We start from the raw sequence: 26518 nt of genomic DNA, 5'->3' as shown, positions 1-26518 counted from the left end.
TTTTTCTCCCCATGTCTTTTCTCATATTTCATCACTATAGATCTTTGTTTGGGAGCAAAATCTTGAGCAGTTCCAAATGGACCTGTTTCGGTACCGCTGTTATCTAGCTAGCCTGCAAGGTGGGGAACTGCCAAACCCCAAAAGGCTACTTGCCTTTGCAAGTCGACCAACAAAAGTGGCCATGGGCCGCCTTGGGATCTTTTCTGTGTCATCTTTTCATGCCCTGGTGAGTAGAAGCACTGATGTAATTTTGAAAAATATCTTTCTTGACCATTAATCCAAGTAGGACTTGATAAAATTTCTAGGCATTTAACAAGGTTTCTATTGAGCGTGGATTTCTAATGTGTCCTCCCTTTGCAGTGACTGCAAATCTTTGCTTGAACCTATTCTGAAATTTATTACTTAAGCCTCCCTTGAAGGGGCCTGAATTATTGTGTAAAGAAAGTGAAAGAGATGTTTGCATGTTGTGTTTGTTGATAACTCTTGTCATCTTTAGTGGTGTCCTGTTTTAAACACAAATGCATATTTTGGTTTATATAAATGGTGAGTGGAGAGCTCTCATTCATAAAGAAAATTCTCTCTCTCTCTCTCTCTCTCTCTCACACACACACACACACACACACACACGTATACCCACCCCATACATTGAATATCTATCTCTTTGCATTTACTTAGCTTGCTCCCTTCTCACTTTATTTTTATAATTGCTTTGATGATCATAAATGCTTGATACATTAGAGGAAAGAGAAGAACTTCCATGATTCACCAGGCAAATATATGCATTGCTTGGGGAGGGAATTTTCATCTGACGTCCAGAGCTGCAGATTGTATAGTTGTGTTTTGTGTTTGCAATCTGTAATTTCATGTACTTGCTAAATCGTGAACAGCTCTTTATGTACTTTTGGCTCCTTTCTTCTCAAAAATTGCTATCTGAGTAACATGAATTTAGCATATCCAAGTCGACACCCACTTAAAATGCACTGCACCTTAGCCCATTTGTTGTGGAACTGAATGTTAAATCTCAGGTTCCTGAAACTGCTTTGGAAAATCTTAGCTGTGCTTCTCCTGTCTTGCCATGTCAGCTGTACCCTTCAATTGAATTCAGAGGTGTAATTCAGTCAGAGGCGTTTGTATTCTTTATAAATAGATTAGCGTCATCACTCAGATAATTAGGGGTAGATTTACATTTTTAAAGAAGTCTTAAACCAATTTCTGGAGTTATTAAAACTGGCATCCCGATTTGTTCTGCTAATTACAGCTCAGCTCTTGGTTTCCCTGACTACCACCTCTCCATATAGCTATTAAGTCCTTTTTTTTTTTTAGTAGTGGTGGGCCAAAGTGCTGCGATGACTAAATCGTGCAAGCCGTTGTAGTTTATAGCCCAGCTCTCTGAGACCTGGGCACTAGTTTTTAGTTTAGCCAAATCTGAGTGTGCCTATTCTGCACAAAATACTGGGATAAAAATTCTTATTTACTCCTTTATAGGAATGTTATAAATTAAGGGAGCATTTTAATTGCAGAAGCTCATAGTGACAATGAGGCAACATTGGTACTGATACTAAACCCCAGGCACCCACATAGCTCCCTCCTTTTGGGTGGTGTGATAGATTCCGGAAAAAATAATTTTGCTATGTGCCAAAAACTTCAATGCTTTAATTGTTTTCTTCAAAACTACTAGCACTAACCTGTCTGAGAAAGGGAAGTAAAATCCACAGTATTTCTCTTCTATAATTTATCTTTGAACCTCCTAATTTGCTATCTCAATACCTACAATGTGTGGGTACTGCTCTCTTGCTGGGTAGGATTAAAATTTGCTCGGTTTAAGTTGGCGGGTGGCAGTATTAGTAACCCTTTTTTTTTTTTTTTTAATTGATCAGTGATTTTAAAGAAAAATACATCCCATACGTTCAACTCTGTTTCTTCTTTTTGCTAGTTGCATCAGTGGTGCAAATCTGAGTTTTATGTCCTCGCAAACTTTTCTTTTCCACAAGGGGAATTTCAGATAGAACGAGACAGGCAGGCCTGCTGGATGTCTGCTCCTGTTTGGTGCTTCAGCTATGGCCAAGGGTCTCCGGGCAGGGAATTTTATAGTCTGATTTATTGAATGCTTATTTTTAACTCCTCTCCTTGTCATTTGACCTCAGGGAATTTTTTTTCCCCTTAGAGTTCAAACATTCCTCAATTTAGCCTTTGTTCAGACATTTTCTTTTCTTTTCTTTCCTTTCCTTTTTGGTCCTTTTAAGTGGGGAGAAGGGGGAGGAGGTGTGAGGGCTAAGGAGGAAGATTTGAGCTACAATTTAAGCACCATTCACTAGGACGGCTTCCCATAATGCTGAGTGATTTGCAGCAATTAACTAAAGGGTCCCTGCTGTAGGCTTTGAAAGAAGGTTATCATTGTTCTTGTTTGCACAGATGAGCAGAATGATAGAGTCATCAGGTTCCAGCCACAAAGGGACGCTTTGTCTGGGCAAAGACCGTCATTGAGAAACTCTTGAGCTCTCGTCCAGTAGTTTTTATGCCAGCCTTTCTTCTCATTCCCTTTGCTAGTTTTGACACATTATTGTCTTGTGGGGAGAGGTTACTCTTGTGGTTTGGAAGGCCTCAAAGAGTTGAGAATAGTTACCATAAGGACCTTCAATGAAGTGCCCGTTCCTTAAACAGAGTGTAAACATCTGGTCAGCCTGTAACCGAGAGTATTGGTGGTTCCCTGAGTTTCTCCTTTGAACTCTTTTTTTCTTTTTTAAAGTTATAACTAAAGAGTTGCTGTGTAATCACTGTGGCCATGTTATGTAGGCTCTCTGCTTTTGCTCTTTGGGCACTTATTCATTTATTTATTCAATCAGGATACACACACACACACACACACACACACACACACACACACACAGAAGGACATGGTGCTGAGGGTCAAAGCAGCAACCAACACACAGCTCCCACTCTGCTGGAGTTTATATTCTTATGGGAGAGAACCATACTAAGCAATTGAGTAATTAAATATACACAGTAAGTACAGAGTTTGATGTACACTCCGAATGAAGTAAACAGGGCCTGTGTATGTTTATGTATGTCTCTAAGAGATAGATTTATTTATTTGCAGATAGATACATAAATATAAGATCAAAGGAGCTTTTTTACCCCCTAGGATTTTCAAATTTAACACAATTTGCTCAGTGGTTCTTAGCCTAATTTTATGATACTCTTAACTGACACTGACCTAGTCCTTTGAGCATATGAGTGCCAACATGTTATTATTTACTCCTTTTATAACTTTTATTTTCCTTTCATTTAGACAGTGGTGAAGAAAGGAGGGAACATTTTTGTATATTTCACGTTGCCTTATGTTTCGTGATGTTGTACCCCCATAGCACCTGGGTATAATAGTACAATAAAGATCTTTCTCTCATAAAAATTCCCATCAGCATCTTGGCTGCCATCTTTTTCTATTCCCTGATCTGGGTTTTCTTATGTGCTAGGGTGAGAAAATGCAAACCCCGTTCCCTTGCTCATCTCCCTGTTGTCATTTGGGGCCAAAAACCTTCCCCGTAATACTTTTGCGAAGAAGCTGCTTTATTTTCCCAACAGGGTTCTATCCTCTCACTGCCTGCCAGTTGGCATCACTGCGTTGGGAATTGCTGTGTGGGAATTTCTGACGATTGAGTTCCAAGACATTCACCTCCAGCACCGGAGCGGGTGGGGAGTTTCATTTCAAGTCAGTCCTGTATTCCTCCTGCCACTCCCTTTTCGAAAGGAGAGCCCATGGGTGGCCTAGTGAGGCCTCCTGGCAAGAAGTCACCCTATGCTCCTGGGACTTTGCTTCCAAGCTGTGGGGCAAAATTCGAACCTAAATGTTTTTGCCTGGGAAGGGACTTCATGGCGTCCTCATGGAGGTTCAGTATCCACTTGAACAATTACCACAGTGGCAGTTTAATTTAGGGGTTTCCCTTGGAACTGTGTCTCTGGGTGGTTAGTTCCTTGTAAGTATCTCAGCAGAGTTTGGTGCCTCCCTCCTTTTCTTTTTAAAACAAAATACGATTTTTAGTTTCCTTTCACCTAAGCTTAGGACCTGCTGGGCTGGTGAATGGGACCTAGGCCCCTTGTGTTTTGCTGTTCTACCATCTTGGAGAATGTTCTCTGTGACATACTAGAGCAGCCATCACACTGACGTTCTCCCTTTAGGAAAGAGAAAAATAAGGGAGAGCAGAGTGCTCATTCCTTTTTTTTTTTTTTACATGGGCAGGCACCGGGAATTGAACCCGGGTCCTCTGGCCTGGCAGGCTTGCCTGCTGAGCCATGTGGTCCGTCCACACTCATTCCTTTTAAGGACAATTCCTGGAAGTTGCTAATACCCCTTCCACTTATATCCCATTGACCAGAACTTAATCACAAACCCATGACCTGCTGCAAGGGAAAGGAAGTCAACTTTGGAGGTCAGCTGCCCAGCTACAATGGGGTTTCTCTGACCAAGGAAGAAGAGAGAATGGAAATTAGGGAGCAACTAGGAGATTGCCTAAGGAGGAAAGTGATTATATGTATTTCTGAGAAAACAAAATAGAGGAGAATGATAATTTCAGATTTAATGTGGAATCACAGGAACTCAAATCTGCTGTTTTTCACTATTTTGTGCTGACCTGTGGGTGCCATTTTTCATTAGAATGCACTAATAGCTCTGCAGCATTTGTGGAGAATCTCAACAAATTAAGGATAGTTTTACCTGATGCTGGAATTCAAGCCAGTGGTAGAAAGGACACTTAATTCTTGGATACTAAACACACATGCTATTGCTATTTTATATTTTATGTATTTTTACTGATGATTTCAAATTACATATAGCTTTTTTCTTTGAAAGCAAAGTTTTATTTTTTTGAAGTGCTTTGAGATGACTAAGTTTGTCAATGTTTCCTTTCCATTTTGAATCCAGGAAAGGCCTATAAGTTCCCATTGTGTATGAGTAACGGAATAAATGCTTTGGGTGGCAGGATCAGTGTTGGCTGGAGTGATGAGGGTGGGATTGAGTGAGAACTGTGAAGAACAGGTGGACGGTCCCAACTCATCTTTGTCGTTGGTGTTTCTCCTTGCCATCATCAGGTGGCAGCACGCACTGGTGAAACTGGAGTGAGAAGACGTACTCAGGCCATGTCCAGGTCCGCAAGCAAGCGAAGGAGCAGGTTTTCTTCTCTTTGGGGTCTGGACACTACCTCCAAAAAAAAGCAGGGACGCCCAAGCATCAATCAAGTAGGTGCCAGAATGGTTGCAAAACAAGCCTATGCAGATTGTTTCCATGACTGTCTTACTTCGAGCTCTGTATGTGTGTTTGTGTGTGTGTGTGTGTGTGTGTGCGCATGTGTTTATTGAAGCCCAAGATTATTTAAAATTAACTAGTTGACACAAGGAACTTAGTCGTGCTTGTTGCTTTTAATAGATAATGCATACCCGTAACATCAACTCTGCTATTAGTTGATCACCATGCTGCACTTTCCCACCTGCATCCTCTCCAAACCCTGGTTAATTATAGACCTACTGAAAGTGCACAATTCATCCCGCATCTTCAGAAAAAGCCAGATTTGATGACTAAGCCAAGAGGGCACCTGAGCACAGAGTCTTCTAACCTGCCTCTGGTGCTGCATCAAAGGCAAACTACAGGGAAATCTGAGTGTGTCTTTAACCTTGACTCTTTGGATTGACATAAATGGGCAAGTTCTTTTGCCAGTAGAAGCCTGGACCCAGGAATCTGAGAGCTCTCCCTCTCTCCGTGACTGCCTTTGCCCAGGCACTAGGGCTTGAAAGGGATCTCGGTATATTGCAAATGGCGCCAGTGCCTTGCCTCTGATAAGCATATGCTGTAGTCCTGTTCTTCCCCGTTAATTATACCCAAAGCCCTTTTTCCTGCTGGCATTTCTTCTGGGAAACTTGTGCTCTGTTGTTATTTTCACCCTTTCCTTTTGCCTTTGAGAAGTGAGTATCTCTAGAATCGCTAGTTTAGATTTTAGGGACTAAAGGAACATGGACATTTGCCTTCTTGGGAGAAGAAGAATGTCTAATTTGTGGGCTCCAGTGGCTGGAAGGTCAGGCATCCAGCATTTGGAAGGTCATGACTGTGACTGCCCCTTTGATCTGCACACACTGTATCTGATGCAAGGTGGGAAGAAGTCAATTGACTAACTTGATACAAGTAACTCTTCTTCTTCTCTCTGATGATTCCAGCAACTGGTTGAGTTAACTGAACTTTTAAAAATGGATTCACCCTGAAAGCTGCTGTACTTTGTCCCTTTACTGGCCAACATGCCCACCATTAAAATGTGGGGGGGTCTCTATCCTTGATGGAACCTGCTGGAAACCAGGAAAATAAATGATAAGAGAACTTTACATTGAGCGATTATGCAGTTCATCCTGTGATCTTTGGGGTTCATAGAACATCTGCCACCGTGGATTTGCCCCTGTGTAAATCTGAAGAAGAGACTATTTGTCAGTGTTTCATCAGAGAAATCACAGATGAGACTTGATGGCTTTTGATTAAACCTGCACATAGAGGATATGAGCAGTCGAGGTTTCTCACTCCTTCTGGGAGGTGGGGGTATTGTTTTGTAGCATCTCTGGTCATCACAGATGACTCAGATCACCACTATCAATGTGCCCGGGCCTTGCAATTGGCAACCTGGTCAGGATTTCTATTGTATCAAAAGCCTTAGTTCATAGGGATCTACTTTATTGGATTAGATTATGTGACAGTCCCTTACCACCGAAATATGTGACTGAATTTTACTGAATCCAAGGGAATTTGTAAATCAATTTTTTTTAAATCAGAGAATAATGTAGCATCTTAAAAGGAATGTAATTGTCTTAAAGATTTTTTGACAAACGTCTCCTTTCTTAGCCTTAAGCATATCCGTAGAAATTCAGTTCTTTGAAATGGACAAAAATCATAGGTTTCTGCATATTTAATTTGCACTGGAATAAAGTCATTTAAAATAAATATATATTTACCTTATCCTGATAGTACATTCTGGTTTTAGAGGTAATGCGTAAAATTGCTGGTATGCAGGAGTTTGCTTTTGGCTGCCTAGTGCCATAAGTATCCTTTTGTGATTTTCATCATTTCTTCAGGTCAGCAGGTTTCATTAAATTATAAAGAATAGACAAATTCCTTTTTTTTTTTTTTAAATAAAGAGATTGATTTTTGTGGTGGTTAAAAAATTATAAACTTTTATTTTTAGGTTCAGATCAACAAAATATTAAACGACAAATGTCCAAGGCTATATCAGCAATTCTTCATTGTGAATAAATCTAGTTCATTGCTTTTGGTAGTTTATTTTCTTTAAATTCAGTTCAATCATCCAAACCTAAAAGCAAGCTTTTCTTTTTTTAAATTGTCACAGAATGTGGAGAGTGATGTAGGTGCAAGGACGTGTTTTTTCGTGGTCCAATGCCAAAAGTTATCTTGACCTGCCTTAGCATTTGATGTGGGAGTATCTGAAAACTTCTCTAGTGCTTTTAAATAACTATACCCATTTTCCATTCCTTTCCCCATGATTTATTTGCCCTCTTGCAAATGTCATTTTAAGATGAAACTTTTGTATATGCAGGTGTTTGGTGAGGGAGCTGACTCCGTGAAGAAATCTATAGAGGGAATATTTGATGACACTGTTCCAGATGGCAAGGTAAAAATAAACACGTGTTCCTTTTCTAAAAGTACCATAAATGCATCAACATACACACAGTGCAGTGACTTATGGGATAGTAAAATTAAGTAGACTCACTGTTAAAACTGAAATTATCAGTTAAGTTATGTAATGGGTCAACGAGAACTGCAAAATCACTTTATGTTTAAAACTTGGTAATAAGAACACTCTCCTTTTCTTTAATTCTTTGCATTGTAGATATGTTATACTATACAATAAAAAAGTTAAAAAAAAAAAAAAGATCACTCTTCCTGCTGACATAACATTTTTAATACCTTTCATTTGAATATATGTGTCCAACCAGAATATAAGAGGAGGTTTGGGTTCTAAGTAAGCTGCATATTTTATGCCATTGCCAATTCCTTTTATATACAACTTCTATTCCCAAGAGGTGGGTTCTCATTGCCCTCCCTCTCTGCCCACACATGCTATTTTGATCCCATTAATTTCAAAGAACTGTTCTGATAGTATGTTCTTAAAGAGTGCATTTGCCTCCCAAGTCAAAAAATATTCCGTTAAAAATTCACAGGCATGGGCGGGCCATGGTGGCTCAGCAGGTAAGAGTGCTTGCCTGCCATGTCCGAGGACCCGAGTTCATTTCCCGGTGCCTGTCCATTAAAAAAAAAAAAAATTCACAGGCTTTTGTTAAATCACGTACTTGGATTTAATGGGGGTTTTCAAACTGATTGGATTGAAAGCCCCTGAAGAGTAGTGATTTCTTTCCTCTCCACTTTTTTAGCCTCTAAATAAATGGACATCCCTAGTTTTGAAAACCCTACTAGCGGTAGCAGGGGTCTCTTTGTTTGGGGGGTGAGATGGGGATGTTCAGATGTTGATGTGACTCTGTTACTCAGACTCCAGTTTGGTATTCCGGAGTTCAGCTCTTGGTTGCCATGGAAGCAGTGTGGGTCAGTCAGCTGCAGCTGAGACGTCCGTTAGCCAGGGCTGAGCCTCCTAAGCTACAGTACAGTTGGAGCTGTGGCTCTTGGAGAGGGAGGAGAGAAGAGTGGCCCCTGGCAAGGTGTTTCCTCTCTTTCATATCCGGACTGGTCATGGGTTCTGTCATTGTGCATGCAGCAGCAGCTGTCTTTGGAAAAACCTATTTAGTGGTGTCCTCTTTGAGCATCTTGATGTCTGATGAAGTTAAACTGTTTGGTCTATGTGTAATCCAAGCATATTTTTTCATGTTAACATTTGCATTTGTAAAGTTGGCTAATTCATTATGCATACCATTATTAGTAGGTTTTTAGTGTTGGAAATATTCTCTTCAGGCACACAGAACCTGGAAATAGCCAAAGTTTTTTCCATTGGATTTTTTTTTCCTGCATAGCTCTTTTGTTTTTCCACTTTAACGAGATACCTCTGTATCCCACTTCCTAGCTAGAACGCCTTGTTCTCAAAGATCAGTTTAGATGTAAAACATAGTCTGATCCAGAGTTGGAAGATTCCAATTATAGTTAATGGGATTTAGGCACGTTAATTGCATTTTGACAATTCCTTCTCTGATATCCACCTTCTGTGGGAAAGCAAGGTCATTCAAAAGCATGGCTGAAATTGTCTTCTACAGTGGTGTTTAGTTAGTGGCCTTTCTAACCCCCCCCCATTCTTTTTAAGTATCTAAGTTGTTGTGTTACCCCCTATTAGCCTTAGTTTGAAAAGTTGCTGCTGTTTGTAATCAGTTGATACCTGCCTTGTTTCCAGAAATCAGTAGAAACATATTTACCAACCATTAGCCTGGTTATAAATCAATCATCAAGGCTTATTTCTTAGCACATTTTGAGCATCAATATTATGTTTGAATTGCTGAGTGCAATTCTTTCTCAGCTTACTTTACTGGGCCCCCACCAATTCATCAGTATCTGGAGTGTTTTCAGTATCTAGAGTTTAACTTGTGCAGTTATAATCCAACTGCTGAATGAGTACAGAAGATGTGTCTTTTCTCACACCCACAAATTTGGTAGCTACTCCCTGGTTTTCTGGCAGTGTGGCTTAGGGGTGATGGCAATGGCCTGTGGAGGTTTGTATTGTGATGTTGTGTCATAGGCCAAGTCACCAAAGCTCCCCAAACCTCATCTGGGAATTGGAGATATCTGTTTCCCCAAGTTGTGCGAAAGGTCAAATGAGAGCATAGAAATGATGATTCTACCTTGCCAACATATAGTGTTATAGCATTATTTTAATAAAAAAAAATTTCCTCAGGGTCTCATTTTTGCCTTTGAAATGTAGGGCTCAAGAGGAAGATATTCTTAGAATTTTCAGCCCTGAATCTGAAATGCATTTGTTGAAGAAATAATGGCTACTAAGCTGAGCCGAGTGGATGGCTTGCTTCTCAGTTTCTTCCAAGTTTCGGTTCCCACTCATTCACACCCCCCCCCCCACACCTGTATTATGTTGTGGGTCACGTGTGAGGCCCCCCACATATCTGATGGTAGAATCTCACTGAAAGGTATAGGAGGCGAAAGGGTGAGAAAGAAGGACGGTAGACCCGGAAATTTAAAGCGGGCGGGTTTATTTCTGAGCTCTCGGGCTGAGCTCACCAAATCCAAGATGCAGGGAGGTGAGTCAGCACCTGGGTGATGGCATGGGCAGTTTTTAAGCAAGGGGGTCAGGTTACGTCCAGACAGGGCGGTTCTCGGGAAGTCAGGTGTCCCGGAAGGGGTGGTTCATCAGTTCCGGAAGTCAGGTGTCCGGAAGGGGCGGTTCCGGAACTCATGTTGGGAGGAGCGACACAGCCTCTGCAGCTCCAGTTGCAGTGCCCTCGCTGTTCCCCCCACTTAACACTCCCCATTCCCCTCCCCCCTGTAAACCTCCTTTCTCAAGTCTTTCCCCTTCTCCTTACCTCCCTCTCCAACTATTCCAGAGTAAACCCTGGACTGGTACCATCATTTTTGCACTATCTTCCTTTCATAGGAATGGATGAACCCCTGTGTGTAGCCTGGGAGCCCAAGACCACTAGAGATCAACTGCTGCTTCTCTGCTAACTTTATTTCTTCTTATAGAGGGAAAAGGAAGTGGTCTTACCTAGCATCCACCAGCACAACCCTGACTGCGACATTTGGGTCCATGAATATTTCACTCCATCCTGGTTCTGTCTGCCAAATAATCAGCCAGCCCTGACCGTCGTCCGGCCGGGGGACACCGCCCGGGACACCCTGGAGGTGATCTGCAAGGTATATGCTACCTGGGTTTGTTTTCTTGAGAAGAACAGAATGGAATAGAGGAATCTAAGGTGAACCTGGAAACTTGGAGTCATGTGGGAGGCAAATGGGGCTTTAAAACACAGCTCCGTTTCATTTCAGTGCCATTAGCCTCCTTTGTGATAGTATACATAAGAAATGTAAATAAATTCTTCACCTTTTAGTGGGAGAGGAATTCTTTTGAGCAGCTTCTTTCTTTTCAAATTTGCATTTTATATATTTATAATAAACATATCATGTGCTTATGCAAGAATTTTAGAAAATTTAGGTAAACATTAAGACAGAAAATTAAGGCCACCCTTACTCACCAAATCCAGAAATAAACACCATGAACATTTTGGTGTTTTGTCTTTCCAGATTTTTTTCCTAGATACACACACACAGATACATTTTTAATGGCGTCATCTTCTGCATACTGTTTTGTTACCGGCTTCTTAACAAATAGTGATATGCGGGGAGTCTCTTTAGGGTAGGAAAAGCCTCTAACGTGAAATGTAAGTTTGACCTCCATGATGGCAATTTTCTTTCCCATGAATACGTAACCAGCTTCCTTTTTTTGCCACCAGAGATTGTACTCACTCCCTCACCTTTTGTCTTAAGCTGTGTAGAAACTTCTTGATCTTTTCCAAGGTGAACCTCATTTCACTTTCTGCCCCTGATGTAAGCCAGATGAATGACCTTGAATGAGGGAAAGGAGGGGAAGGATGAGGAAGGAAAGAAACCTTTTTTCTGTGTCTCTTTTTGCAGCTACAAAATTAATAGCATTATTTGTCTTATTTTGTATCCAGAGCAAGTCTGAGAAGGAGCTGGTATTTCCCCATTTTACAGATGGAGAAAGTGAGGCTTGGAGAGCCTTAATTAATTGCCTGAGAGCACATGACAGTCAGTAGCAATGGAGACACCAGTGCCGAGGCTGGCGGCCTCAAACCTGTGTGTGTTCCACTGTGCCAGGTGGACAGTCACAGGAACTGTTAGAAGCTGGGGCAGCCATCAGAAACAATTGTCCATAAGAGCTGGAAGACATTAGGATGTATTCTTAGGGGAGTAGAATAGTCTTCCCTGGGACTGCTACAGGGAAAGTAAAAACCTTTTATATCATAAAGGATGGAAGTTGAGTGGATAAAATGACATTTTTAAGACCTCCTCGATTGAATACAATGGTTTATAGATACCAAATAACTTTCAATAAATACCTCCATTCTATAATTCCATCATCAACAGTTTTTGTATTTTTTAAATGGAATCACAGGGGCCTTTCTAAAGAAGAAAAACGAATGGCTTTTCATATGAGTGAGTGAAATGCAGTAATCAGCTCACATAAGCCGTGCAGATAACCTTACATGAAAGAAGAGTGAAAGGGCCACTTGTTGAAGGACAAATCTGAAATGAGCCCCCCATGTAGGGGTTAAAAATAAGTGAGATCATCTTATGCACTTTGAATCCTTCATGTACATGCATTCTAGCTTTTTGGAGATAATGATATTTCTGTTCACAATCTTTCATTTTCGTTACTTAACAAAATTGGTCTATTGAGGGATCTTTGCATTCCTTTATTTATAGATTAGCATGATTCTGTAGAGACCCATTAATATTCTGCAGAGCTGGGGGAGTTATTCTCAGAACTGCAGCTGAAGAAAGTGTGGAAACCAGGGCTTTCTGGCCTTTTTATATAAGCCAATCTCCGAAGGGTCTTTCTGGGGAGGAGCAGTGCTTGGGGTCATCCTGGCTTTAGAATCTGTCAGGAATGGGATGTTAGACCAGATTTTCCAATAACCATCGATTGTTTGAAAATTAGTCAGCGATTAGTGTAATGAGTAATTGGCCTAATTCAAGGTACTTTTCAGGTTTGTGCTTCGATAGAAACTATGGGAATAAGAGATAATATTACCTCCTATAAAATATTTCTTTCTGGTACTTAAAGGGTTTTTGATGGCACCGTTAGGAGATTGGCCCTTTTCTCTGACAATAAAAGGTGGTGCAGTGCTATTCTCCCTGGGTCTTCGGTTCTTTTTCCCAAAACAGAAATAAAAGCAAAAACAACATGCTGTTGACCAAGCTTATATCTCCTGAGTTTAAAAACGGAGAACTTTGGTATACACTTGAATAAATTAATGGTGTCTCGGAAAAGCATCTATGTTGGATAAATTATAGAGTGCTCAGAGCCAGGTGCACTTGTGAGGCTTGCCCTTCATTTGTAATTAGTGCAGCCGATTTTATACTTAAGTGGGAAAGAGATGATGGGGAAAACAGTACCACATGTTATTAAGGATCTAGTATGGTGAGTGTGTTTTTATTTTTGAAGGAGAGACTGAAAAGAAAACAAGGGTGATAGCAAGAATGTCTGTGGTTTCATTATTGTCATTCTCAAGTTTGGTGATGGATGCTTGCTCTAATATTTAATAATCAATCTCTTTCTTCTGTCTCTTGCATTCAGCTCATTCTCTTTCCTATTCTATCTGATCCACATCATTTCACATCAGTTTGCCATCTGCCATCTGAGCACCAGTCGAGTTCTGGTATAGTAAATGTTTCATGTACAGTTCTTGTTGTAGATGTTACTAAAATGATTGTTGCCGAATATAGCAGGTAAATACACGCTAAGGGTTGTGAATGTATTCTGGTATTTGTAATTACCAGAATAATTGCAAAAGAATTCGTTCACTCATATTCACTGGCATTATCCATGTGGAACCATGGTGTCAATTTTAAGTATGTTGGCCAGTTGCTTAGGATATTCTAATTTTTATTGGCTTTAAAAAAATAAAAAGTCACTTTGAAAGAGAGGTAAACTATTTTTGGGAATTCTGCATTAACACTTTGTGTGTGCATGTATATATATGTGCATGCATTTCTGTATGCAGTAACTGCATGCTTGTAGGTTTCCCAAAGAATTTTTACTGAAATGGGGGAATATGCAAAGAAATGGAAGAAAAAACTTGGATTGAAAGAGTTATGGCAAATTCTATAACCCTTTATCATCTACTTTAATTGGCTCAGACTGTTTACTGAAGGACTGCATTATGCTTTGCTGTTTCATCCTTTGAAATAGTGAGATTTGAATTAAAAAAATTTATGCCAACAATGCTAATATTTATCCTATAGTGATATTTATCTTATGGTATAATTTTCCACCTTAAAATGAATCAGATGTTATCAATGTTTCTTAGCTAAATATACATGGGAAGGCAGATCTGTACCATTAAAAATTTTTTCCTGCCTCTATTTATCATGGATTAGGACATTTCTCTTAAATGTTTTACGAGTCTTAAAGGAGGCCAAATATTTACTAGAATCACTTTGTTAACGTGCTGATTAAATATTTGTAATTCTTCTAGCACAAACATGTATTATGAACATGGCCTGATGTCCAAACTTGCTTCAAGAAAAGAAATGATCACTATTATATAGATTTTATTAACTCCTCACAGATGTAGATATCTGAAGAGCATAAAATTCTTCCTGAGATTTCTGATGATCTGATTTATCTAATTAATTAGGATTTTCCCTTTATGTTAGGACAACCTTGACTAAGGAGGTTTCATAGTTGAATAAAATAAGATACACTGGCCTGTTGATCCAATATCCCATTTTATTGTGACTATTTCCTGGCCAAATGAGTAAGGCCACTATAACTTCTACATTTGTTGTATGTGCTTATTTTTATTTTTTGCAACGTTATTGCAACTTAAAGAACTTTAATAAATACGGTGTGTGGCGGGGGGGGCAGGGGGGTTGCGAGAATCACCCCAGTACCATTGTTATATTGGTCCTTCTTGTGTCCCCTGCGTTGTGTGAATAAGTGAGGCACCGTGTAAGCTGTGTCGATTGTTTTTTTGCCATCCTGTGAACGTACATCTTCGCGGTTATAGCACCGTAGCTTTTAAGGCATGATGGGAATCTCACAGTCTCCATCAGAACCACATTAAACTCTTTAGTGCCTGGCAGGGGGCTGTCTCCCATACCCTGAGGGATCAGGTCCCAGAAGCTTTGCAGGTGAGGTTACTGCGTGGGTCTGATTCCCGGAAGATGCTCTATTTTCATGTCAGCCTCATTAGGAGTGGCCACGAAGTGCTTATTAACAATGACGATAAGGTTGCCAAGAGGATTTGTTCCTGTTACTAAGACCCCATGAAATTTCATTTCTCTTTCCCTTCCGCCTCCGTTGGAAACAGATGGTGAACCCAAATTTTGTGCTTCTAATTAAAGATTTCACTGAGGACCTAGGTAGGTGAGAAGCATTTGCAGCATCCCTCTCTGTGCCTGAAAACTTTTCTTGCTAATCATAGGACCTGAAATATTATTTTTTGGTTGGCTGGTCCTTTGCCCCGGTGGCTCGCTGACAGCCGCTTTCAAACCACCCCTGTGCTCTGGATCCTTGGGCTTGCCCATCCGTGCTATTTACCTTTGACATCAACCATCCCTGAACTTTTCAGACAATGAGCATCTGGTCTCAGGTACAGACACAGAAAGGAAGAAAGCCAGGTACACAGGAGTGTGTTAGCTGACTCGTGTCTGTGTTCAGCACGGAGGGCTTCAAATTCTCACATTACTCAGGGTGGGGTACAGATTGGGGCTTCCCGAAAATCCATGATGGAAAACTTCCTTAGCATTCTGCTGGGTATTTTTAATTCTCACCCAGAATGCATTATTACATGCATGTATGTATATATTTAAAAAGTAAAATCACTGACCTGCTTCCCATTTTCTGCTTTCCTCTTTCCCCTTAGGCACACACCCTCTGGAGCACTGCATTTAAATCTTATTATCATCACATGGTGTCTGGCACATTTAAAAGTTTGTTATGTATGATTGAATAAATATTATTAGAATGCTAGCTGTTCTTTGTTTGGCATAAAAAAAATTTTAAGGGGGGGTGGGTAAGGTAAGTTGAAAGAAGAGTGCTGAACCAGTTAAAAACTTAATTTCATTTATTTTGAAATGGTCCTCACCCAGAGAACTTTTGGTGTGAAAAGATTTTATATTTACTATATGAAAATTTTCAAGATTTTATCAAAATAGAGAATAATGAACTGCCTGATTCTTTACTATCAAATCATGTTTCATCCATTCACTCACTCACACCCACCCCCCTACTCTGAATTACATTAGAAACAAATTCCGGACACCATAGCTTTTTATTTGCAATAGATTTTTTTTTCTTTTCTCAATGAAAAATTTAGGAACCATTGCTACCACTGCTTTTGGGTAGATGTTATTTTCCTATCTTTATCTTAGAAGTCTTCATCTTTAGTGTGTATCTCTAAAGACAAGAGTGCTTTAAAAATAGTGACCTAATTTAAACATTTTCTGTCTAGCAATACATTTTAATTTTGCCACGTAACTTTTAAAAAAGAGCATTAAATTTTTTCCTCTGCATCTTCTTGCCTGTCTGTATATGGAGAATTGTTTAACAAAACCACATCATCACTATTGCTTTTTCCTCCAAGTTAATTTAAGAATGGCTTTCTAAATGGAAAACAAGCCATTGACCTATATTAGACCAAAGGAAAGCCCTGGAAATTTCAGTCCCTAAGTATTTTAGAATTGTTTTCTTTGGGCAAGCCATTCAATGTGTATTTCCCGTGTTGGCCACATGCCTGTTTGCACTGTCTCCGTAGGGATTCTCACTCGGGGAATATATAAATAAGACTGAAATCCAAATGCGTTGTCTTCACACTGACTGACTCGCTTGCAAATGAACTGTTAACAACTGTCCCGGACTCCCCATATGGTTTAAAAAATAAACTTTGAGTACAGTTTTTTTTTTTCCTACCATTGCAAATACTTTTTTGCCTTTCGCGTTGCTTTTCTCTTCTGATCACCTAATATGTTTGAATTATGTTTAAGGACCTCTTTGCTCTAATGCATTTCATTGGAGAAACAATATTAACAAGTACAATGAATCAAATAATCAGGAGTGAAAATGTTAGCCACTTGTTCCATTGCATCCTCAGGCACTTATAAATGTTATGTTTAGCGACGTTTTTTTACAAGTTTGAGTTTTGGATGAAGACCTTTTGTAAAGAAAGCTCACATCCCTTTTTCTCTTCTAACTAACATCACCTTCTATAACAAATCACAATTATTCTTAAAAACAAGTGATAATATATTTGTAGATAACTAATTACTCCATTCTATTTACCATTGAACGTCTTCTTTCGTCTCTCTCTCTCTTTTTTGTTTTTTTTTGTCCCAGACACATCAGCTGGATCATTCTGCTCATTACCTGCGTCTGAAGTTTCTAATAGAAAACAAAATGCACCACTATATTCCAGATCCTGAAGAGGACATTTACGAGCTGGTAATATTTATGACTGTTGTCCAAGTACATTCTGTAAGAGTCTAATTCTAAATTGTATGTGTACTCACATTAATTGGAGTTGGCGAGCTACTTCTAAAATAAACGAGCTCTTAAGTTTGCGGAGAGACTCTTTCTTGCTACATTATTTCCGCAGAGTGGAGATACTACCTTGGTTTCTCCACGGAACTGGGCTTTGTTGTTACGAAAAATTGAAATCCAGAGCCAACTCTCAGAGAATGTTTGTCATTATTCTTAAACATCCCTTGCAATTTTTGACAGTCTTTTATTTTAAATTGGTGACTCAAAGATGTCGTTAAAAAAAAGCACTCACAGCAATTTTGTGTGACTTCTGTCTCCCTGTTGAAACCCATGGGTTGGATCTGTTGGTGAAGAAGCCGCCATCTAGTTATGTAGCCTGCCTTTTGGAATCGTGTTTGTGTGATTGTCGTGGACATTGCTGTTTGCTTGAGTTGCATGTTGAGTGTTGGGTTCGGAACTAGATCTGGGTTTTTATAGCCTCTCTTCTGCCAACTAATTATGTGGTCCTGAGATAATGCTCACTTTATAGGATCCTTACAAAAATGTGAGATAAGCGTCGACCTATGGTAGACACTCACAAATCGTTGTTATTGTAATAAAAATGTGAAAAAGTTCTTTTTCATTCTGCAAGTGGTGTATTTTTCAGTTCCAGGAAAGGAACATTTTGGAAATGAGGCGCCCCTGGCTTGCAGCTCATTCTTCTCTGCACTTAGTCATTCCTCTCGAGGCTACTGAGCTGCTCGCCATGGATATTCAAATGATAACATATGACTTCACACAAGGCTTTACACAGGAAGCAGAACTGAAAATTTAAACCCAAATATTCTCCTTTTGGAAAGGGGAAACATGATTTAAAATTTAGTAGGAAACTTTTGAATCAGCTTTAGTGAGGTAATCATAATATACAATAACATTCGCTGGTTTCAAGCATACAGCTTGATGAGTTCTGAAAAATATGTGCCATTGTGTTCCAGCATCAGAATCGTAATTTATTTGTAATTGGACATTTGTGTCATGCTAAAAACTTTCCTTGGGCTCCCATACGTGTTTTTGGGCTCCCAAAGTTCCTTGCCCAGTTGCAGAACATCTCCGTCCCAGAAACACTTAAAGGAGCATGTGCAAATGTCACTTTAGCACCTCTATTTCCACCTTAACTTTTTATTATTATTATGAAGAAGTGTAGGGGAATAGATTAAATTTATTTATATAATATATGTAATATTGGGCGGGCCACGGTGGCTCAGCAGGTAAGAGTGCTTGCCTGCCATGCCCGAGGACCCAGGTTCAATTCCCGGTGCCTGCCCATGTAAAAAAAAAAAGAGAATATATATATATATTTTATATATTTTATATATATATATATTACATATATATGTAATATTTATATAGTATTATATATGTTTATATTATATATATTATATATATAGTATAGTAAGAGAGGTTGTGCTTTTGCCACTCTCTTATGCTGCTCGGAAGAAGGGATCAAAATGATGAGCCCATTTCATCTTTCCCTTAAATCAATATGTGTTAACAGAGAAGGTGCATTTGACACAGAGCGCACCATATTTATTCCCTCATTGGCATGGGGGAACATCCCAGACCTTGTGCTCTGTGAGTTCAGGGGGAAAAAACTCTTTTTTCTTACTTGAAAAAGAACAGTGCTTTGTGGATAAGCCTGGAGTAGCTATTAGATCATCTGTTTTACACCCTGGGCTAAAGAATCTTTCAAATCCTAAATGGCAAGGGTCACAACTAACCAATATCCATGACCCTTGTCTCAAATGCCTAGTAGGTACTTGATGCATATCTTTGGAGTTAATACAATTGTATTAACTCAGTTACTATTTTTTAGACTTGGCCGTAGTGTCATCTCATCCAACATAGGGAACTAAGATGTGCCAAACTTACTCTGTTTGTATCCATAATATCATATGTCAATTATAATTTTAATTTTTAAAAATTATCTAAAGCCCAAAGTTCCTTGCCCAGTTGCAGAACATCTCTGTCCCAGAAACACTTAAAGGAGCATGTGCAAATGTCACTTTAGCACCTCTATTTCCACCTTAACTTTTTATTATTATTATGAAGAAGTGTAGGGGAATAGGTTAAATTTATTTATATAATGTATGTAATATTTATATAGTATTATATATGTTTATATTATATATAATATATATAGTATTATATATATTTATATTATATATAATATATATAGTATTATATATATTTATATTATATACAATATATATAGTATTATATATATATTATATATAATATATTTATATAATAAATATATTATTAATATTTCAAAAGTCAAGTTTGGTGGAAATGAGAAAAAGGATTTTTCTTTTCTCAATGAAAATTTTAGGAACCATTGTTTACACTGCTATTGGGTAGATGTTATTTTCCTTTCATTTTTATCTTAGAATTCTTGGACTCAGTTAACAAACCTCTCCATTTTTTAAAAAAGGGTTCCTCAAATAAGTCATAAATTAGCAGTCTTTTGGGTAAAGACCAATGTGGGATTATTTTAAGTGGGTAGCCAAGGTAGGTGTTTAGAACACGGCGGGAGAGAAGAGGGGAGGAGGAAGCAAGAGAGAAAAATCTTGAAAGAAATTTTAATTTCAGTGCTTATGTAAGTTTTGTGTCATTCAGGAAAATATTATTTAATTATAGAGTTTTAAATTTTATTTTGAATTACATTGTTTGATGTTGGGAGCACCCCATCATGGCCATTTTTTTGAGCCTTTGTATTCCTTTGGCAATTGGTGATGCCTATAGACTCCTTTTTCTGAATTGTGTTTTTAAGTGCATGAAATAAAGCACATATGACTACCTGTGACATAAGTATTTTAAAATAGTTTTTAATTATGGATAATATATGTGCTTATTTATTAGCTCATTAAATGATAAGATCTAGCCATCAGTTTAATAGTTACCAGTATTTTGAAGGTGTTATAAGCATAAATAATATTTTGAAATAGTTTGCAGCAACTAAAATATAACGTGAAAATAACTGTGATTGTGTATTCATAACCAAGTCACAGGCACTGCTAATATTACTTTGTTGTCTACATTTCATTTGTGATAGAAGGAAATGCTAAATTTCAGTTAAAGGCTGATGAATATAAAGATGTCATTTTTCTCCCCTGTCCAGGTTCATAGACCCTTTGAATTTATCCGTGGTTTCCTGGTTTCTAATTCTTGCTTTAGACCATTAAGCTGGGTATAATGTTATTCCATGGCAGGGGATTTCTGGATTTTTTTGAGCATTTGTAGTTATTTAATTTCTTGTCCCTTACTGAAGAAACATTAAACCAAACATGGTAATTTCTTTTCCCTAGGCTGCCTCCGTCTTTTTGCTCTTGGACAAGGGAAGTTTTGCAGATGTTTGAGTCAGTCTCCCCACAAATGAATCATTCTATATAACTGTCCCAGAATTTTTTATTCTCTACTGTTATTTTATCAAACATTACTTTAGTAGTAATGTCAATAATTATTAGCAAAAATATACTGGATTTTAAGGATTTTTGAGGGGGGCAGGAGTACCTAATATTTATTTGGGGGGCAGGAGATTCTCTTGCTTATGAATAGCCAAGTATAGTTACTTATCAACTTGTCTGCATTTCTGATTATATTTTAATATTAACGATTTCTGTTTGGTTACTTTTTCCTAATTTGGGTCCAGTCCATGAAATGCTAGTGAAGTTTGTTGTAGTGTGTAGAGCACTGACTTTTCAAAAACCCACACTGAATGTGTCTTTCTTAATGTGATAGGTAGGAATAAAAAATTTGTAGAAACACCAATTTATTCATTCATTCATTCATCCAATATTTATTTATTTATTTATTTATTTATTTATTTATTTATTTATTTATTTATTTATTAGCATGGGAAGGCTCTGGAAATTGAACCCGGGTCTCCGGCCTGGCAGGCGAAAACTCTGCCTACTGAGCCACCTTGGCCTGCCCTCATCCAACATTTATTTAGTATTTATTTGTGCCTCCACCATTCTAGCAGTTCTAGGCCCTGCAATACACGCACAAAAATCCCTGCTTTTTGTGGCACCCACATTCAAGCTTGCAACGAAAGATATAAAAACATGTAAATGTGTATACATATAATATAGTGAGTAATAGGTATATTATAAATGTAAAAGAAGAGTTGTGAAGAACCATAAAGCCAGAGTGAGGGGATAGAGGGGTGGTATTTGGCATTGGGGGCTACTGCTCATTAAGGTGTGCTGTTCAAACAGGAGTTGAGTGGAGTGAGGGTGTATGCCATGGAGGCATTTTGGAGAAAAGTATTCTAGGATGAGGGGACAGTGCTGAATAAGGCCCAGGAATTCCAGTGAGGAGGGTCAGGGAGGAGGAGGATGTGGGGGGGAGGGAGGAGACAGGATGGGTCTCCTCGGAAACCACTGGAAAGGAAGGGCATTAATTGACCTCTGGTTTAGGAAGCTCATTCCTGCTCCGTGTGGTGAATAGACCATAGGGTATAAGAGGAGAAGCAGGGTGGGCAGCTTTGAGCCCAGTTCACTGGTAGTTTAGACATGAGATGATGGTGTGACTGGGGCCAGGGTGGTCAGAGGACATGTGGAAAGAGATGGGCACCATTTTGTGATAACTCAAGTGCCTGGATAAGCCAGTTGTTTCTTCAAGTCTGACGACCTTCTGACCTGGTTTTTGAATGATGGGTGTGGATGATTTGCAACATCATTGCTTTAATAAAATAAACATGGGAGGAGGTGTGATACTTCACTGCTAAAGGTAGTTATGTATAAAACTAGTGACTTTCCAGTTTTCTAGTTTCATATATTGGGTTGCATTAACAATATGTTCTAAGGCACAGACCCTTCTTGAAATTTTATATATTTGATTAGTGCTTTCTCCTATACCTGGCTTTGGACTCACTAGCCCAAGACAAGATTTTGTGACCAAAAAGGTCTGTCTAGATGATGATAATTTGTCATCTAGGATTGGTGAAACAGATAAGAGACTTTCGCACAAATTACAAAAGCATGTCGGAGGCAGCGCCAGGAAAGAGTAGGAAAGACTGGCTATACACAAAACCCTGTTCCCACTGGATCTTTGGTAAATCTACCTTTCGGAACTTCTGAGACAATTTGAACAGTGATATAGTGCCACCTGGGGGAAGAGTTTGGCTTTCAGGGAAGTTTAAAACAATGAAAGTAAAGCTCAAATTAAGTTGAAGTTGAGCTCATTTGGTAAAATTTTTTTGAGCATTCCGTGGTGTTAAGAAATAAGTTATTGGTTTTATTGTATTTGTTATTTATAATTTTGGTGACCCTGTTTTCTGAACTAAAAGTCTGTATAACTGAATTCTGACTTGGGAATGAAACACTTTCTGAAGTTTGAAAATAAAGCCACATTCAATTATGCCCATACGACACTGCATTTGGTAGAAGCTGTATTAAATTAGGGTGTCGCAGAGGACGGTGTTTGGTAAACCTATCTCCTCGACGGTCTGCTCTAGAGGCCTATAGCAGTGAGATGCCGAATCAAGGCATCCTGCTCACCTTTTCTCATGTCTCAAATGCCCAGAGAGAATAAATATGAAGAAACTGGCCTTCTTTTCTCCTTGCCCGAATAAAAATTATTTCTGGATGAATGACTGTGAAGTCCAAGAAGGGGAGAAGTTTACATGATCCCCGAGACTTCTCTTTTTAAGACTAAAGGACAGATTTTTGTTATTGACCTTAGTTCAAAGTCAGTTTTCATTTCAAAGTCAGATAATGGTATTAGAATTCCTAGATTAGCTTTTGACGCATTTATTCATTTGAGGATATTTTCCATGCATTTTGGAAGTGGCCTTGGCGCACTTACCTATGACAGGTGTTCTCGGAGGCATTATAGTGTCGTAAAGGGACCTCTAGCTTTGAAACTGGCGAGACCTGGTTTCAGATCCCAGCTTTGCCAGCACTGGTTTTATGAATGAACTTTCTCTCTAGCTGTATTACCTTTATTTGCAAAATGGAGATCATAGTGGTTTTATGAGGTTGGTATAATGGGCAAAGGCACATGGTGAAAACTCCATAAATTGTTGCCTTGATGATCACTCCAGACATGTGAAAATATTAATATCAAGTAAATTAAGTTAAACAAGTTTCTCATGTATGAATTACATGTTGATCTCTTATCTTGACTTTGAACAAAAGCTGTTTTTCTAGGCCTTCGTAAATTTAATTTGTGTACTTAAGTTTTCCAACTATTCTTTTATATAATCCGTTAGCTAAAAGAGACTATATTTTGTCTACATAATTTATTGTCTGGTTCAATGCTATAATTTGTCTCTTTCAATTTGTATTGTGCTTCCATTCTTCTCTGTTTAAATGCTATTAACTTTCGGGGCATTTAAAGTGGTATTTAGACAGAGAAGAATAGAAGCACAGAGATTTCTCCTATTTCCATGAATCCGATATTAAGATCTTCATAACCTCTTCCTGATTTTTTTTCATTGAAAATTTTATTGGGATAACTATAGATTTACATATAATTGTAAGACCTCTTACTTATTTTATTATCATTAATTTTTTTTTTTTGGCCTAGTCTATTCCTTTAGCATTATTTTTCAGATCTGTGATAGGAATAGGGTGGGAGAAGACAGAGTAATGGCCAGGGTTTATTTTGTTTCAGAACTGTAGCTTGGTTTGGAAATGTGAGTTACAAGTTTCTATTTTGACTTAATGTGTTCAGTTAAATAAAAAGACTGACGTGATGGAAATTTGTATTCAAGTATAAATTGTGAAAAGAATTGATTTACAAAATGATGACCATTACTATTAAGCTATTTATAATTAAACCCTAATTAGACGCCTCTTTGTAATTTTCAGCTGTACAAAGAAATAGAAATCTGTCCGAAAGTCACACAGAACATCCAGATTGAGAAGTCGGACACAGCCGCTGATAATTATGGTATGTTCATTTTTCTTCAATCTTTGCTGTTTGTGTTTCAAGTCGGAGTGATTCCTATGTAAACATGCACTTATCTACAATTCAGCAAAATGCCTTTTAGGACCTATTTAAAACAGAGCACATCTGGCTTCTGTGTCCTACAGAGCAGCCACACTAGGACTGAAGAGATATTTGCAATGAAGATATTGGCCTTAAATTTCATAATTTAGTTATTGGGGTTCTACTCTCATAGACAGGAAATAGATAATTGGGAGTTAGATTCTTTTCGATTATGTTTTGCCTTATATAGTAATGTAGGAATTATCCTTTCATACTCCTTTCCCTGCAAAAATATGTACCCCCCCTTGAAATAATATTAAAGGAACTTGTTTTCATATCTGCATATTTAAATATATAGTCCTCTGCAATTGTTTAAAACTATTCTTCTATACTTAGCATTACACGGAATGGCTTGAATCATAATGGAATTGACACTTTGAGTAAAAAAAGCGGGGAAATCCACACTGGGCCAAATCAGTCAGGAGTGGCAAAGTTAGCTGACATAACAAATAACCACAAAACCCAATGACTCAACTATGAAATTTATCTTTCACATCTGTCCATTTTGGGTAGTCAGGATCTTTTTTTTATGGTGTCCTTACTCCAGGCCTGGGGCCTTCTGTAACATTGCCTGTGGCTTGGCAAAGGGGATAGAGAAAATGGGGCGAATCAGATGCTGACACAAAGCCTCTGGCCCAAGGAACGTACATCACTTTTGCTCACAATTCATTGCCAGAGCCACTTCCACAGCTGTACGTTATAAGTAATGATTGCATTACTTGCCATACAAGAGGCAGAGATGTGTAGTCCTACTGTGTGCTAGAAGGAAGAGAACTGGAAATACCTGGTAGACAGACTTAAAGAATACTCAAGATTTCTCTCTGAATTAAGTCATAAATTCATTAAAAGGGGATTATATTCCTTGCACAATGTCTCCTGCAGGCAACCATTCCTCTTCTCATAACACTCATTAGAGAATTTTGACCTAATGAAGAAAACCTAATTTTGAACCTCTGGCTACTTGGATTGCACCTTCATGCTCCTTATTTCTTGACCTTAAAACTTAAGCCTGAGGGATGTTTTGATGGCAAAGAAAAAATGTTTTTATAACACTTATTATGCAGCAGAAGTGTGACCTGAGTAATTAAAACAGTAATTGGTATTCATGGCGTAAATAAATGTCTGAGTCCTTCAAAGAAAGATGCTCTGAGACTCTGACTCTTTTCTCCTTTGTTTATTTAATTTTTGTTGGGTAAGGCCAAACCGTACCAAGTCACAATTGAAGGCCAAATTTTATAGCACTTGGAATCCAATCCAAAGATTGAGTGGTGTCTAGATTCAGAAATAGGAAATGGGCATAAAACCATTATATTTTTTCTTAAAGTGACAGACTCACAGAAACCATTTACATTTCTACACTAGAGGGTGCTACAGGGCATCAGACATCAATCAAGAGATTGTAAACAGCACTTCTCAACCTGTCCAAGGTGAAAGAACAGGTGTTTTACTTTATTTGTTTGATTTTTAAATTTCTAATCTGTTGTGGACCACCACTGCTTTTGTAAAATACAAAATGCCATTCATGGACGTGGCAGCAAGGACAAACTGCTGTATATTATTCTCAATGCTTTATCTTTTTTGGGGGGGGCATGGGGAGTCATCACTCACTTTATGGAAAGTACTCAGCTTCTGCAAAATAAGAATTGCCATGGAATTACTTTACACAGAAAATGTGATCTTACAAAACAGCCTTTTATAAACAATTTGTCCTAAGACTTTCCATGTCACACAGTACAGTGCCCCTCCACTGTAAACAAGATTGTAACTGCCACTGTAAAATCCTTATTAAACTGTCACTTGATTAAAATTTGAAGTATGATGAAGCAGATTACCTGAATAACTGTTTTTTAAAGTGTGTGTATTAATAGAATGAGATGATCCATTTTAGTGATAGTGCATTTCCATTACTGTAAATAAAATGTAAAAGTTTGAGTGGACAGCATAACACAAGTGGATTACATTCTGAATGATGCAAAAATACTTCAGGTTTAATAATGCACATAAATCCATTTAACCGAGCATTTTTATATCTGTACCCTATTTTAAAATATTGGAGTTTTCAAAAGGAAAATAGTTAAGGTAGCATCAGTGTTCCCAACTCTCAGAAATACAGGAAGCTTTTGATAAAGCCAGTGACCATTCTGTGTCTTCTTGGCTCTGTAATTACTCTTTCTATAATAAATCTGTATTAAATTTTGTCATTTCAAACATCTGGTTTAATATTTTAATATTTTGGAGTAGATGGTCTAATTCTCTTTTGTGGAAATATC

General features: G+C 38.3%; 1 protein-coding gene across 9 annotated transcripts in view; it reads left to right on the top strand.

Moving 5' to 3' along the window:
* Positions 1-26518, top strand: part of TIAM1 (TIAM Rac1 associated GEF 1) — a 429921-nt gene that overhangs the window by 331939 nt on the left and 71464 nt on the right. For all 9 annotated transcript variants that reach the window (XM_077118818.1, XM_077118816.1, XM_077118809.1 and 6 more), the window contains 6 exons: positions 41-226; positions 5086-5232; positions 7581-7655; positions 10676-10846; positions 17070-17174; positions 24068-24149. In XM_077118818.1, coding sequence (XP_076974933.1) covers positions 41-226; positions 5086-5232; positions 7581-7655; positions 10676-10846; positions 17070-17174; positions 24068-24149 — 766 coding nt within the window. The remainder of the gene's footprint in view (positions 1-40; positions 227-5085; positions 5233-7580; positions 7656-10675; positions 10847-17069; positions 17175-24067; positions 24150-26518) is intronic.

This window comes from Tamandua tetradactyla, chromosome 10, assembly GCF_023851605.1.
Source record: "Tamandua tetradactyla isolate mTamTet1 chromosome 10, mTamTet1.pri, whole genome shotgun sequence".
NCBI lineage: Eukaryota > Metazoa > Chordata > Mammalia > Pilosa > Myrmecophagidae > Tamandua > Tamandua tetradactyla.
This window is presented reverse-complemented; position numbering and strand designations above follow the sequence as displayed.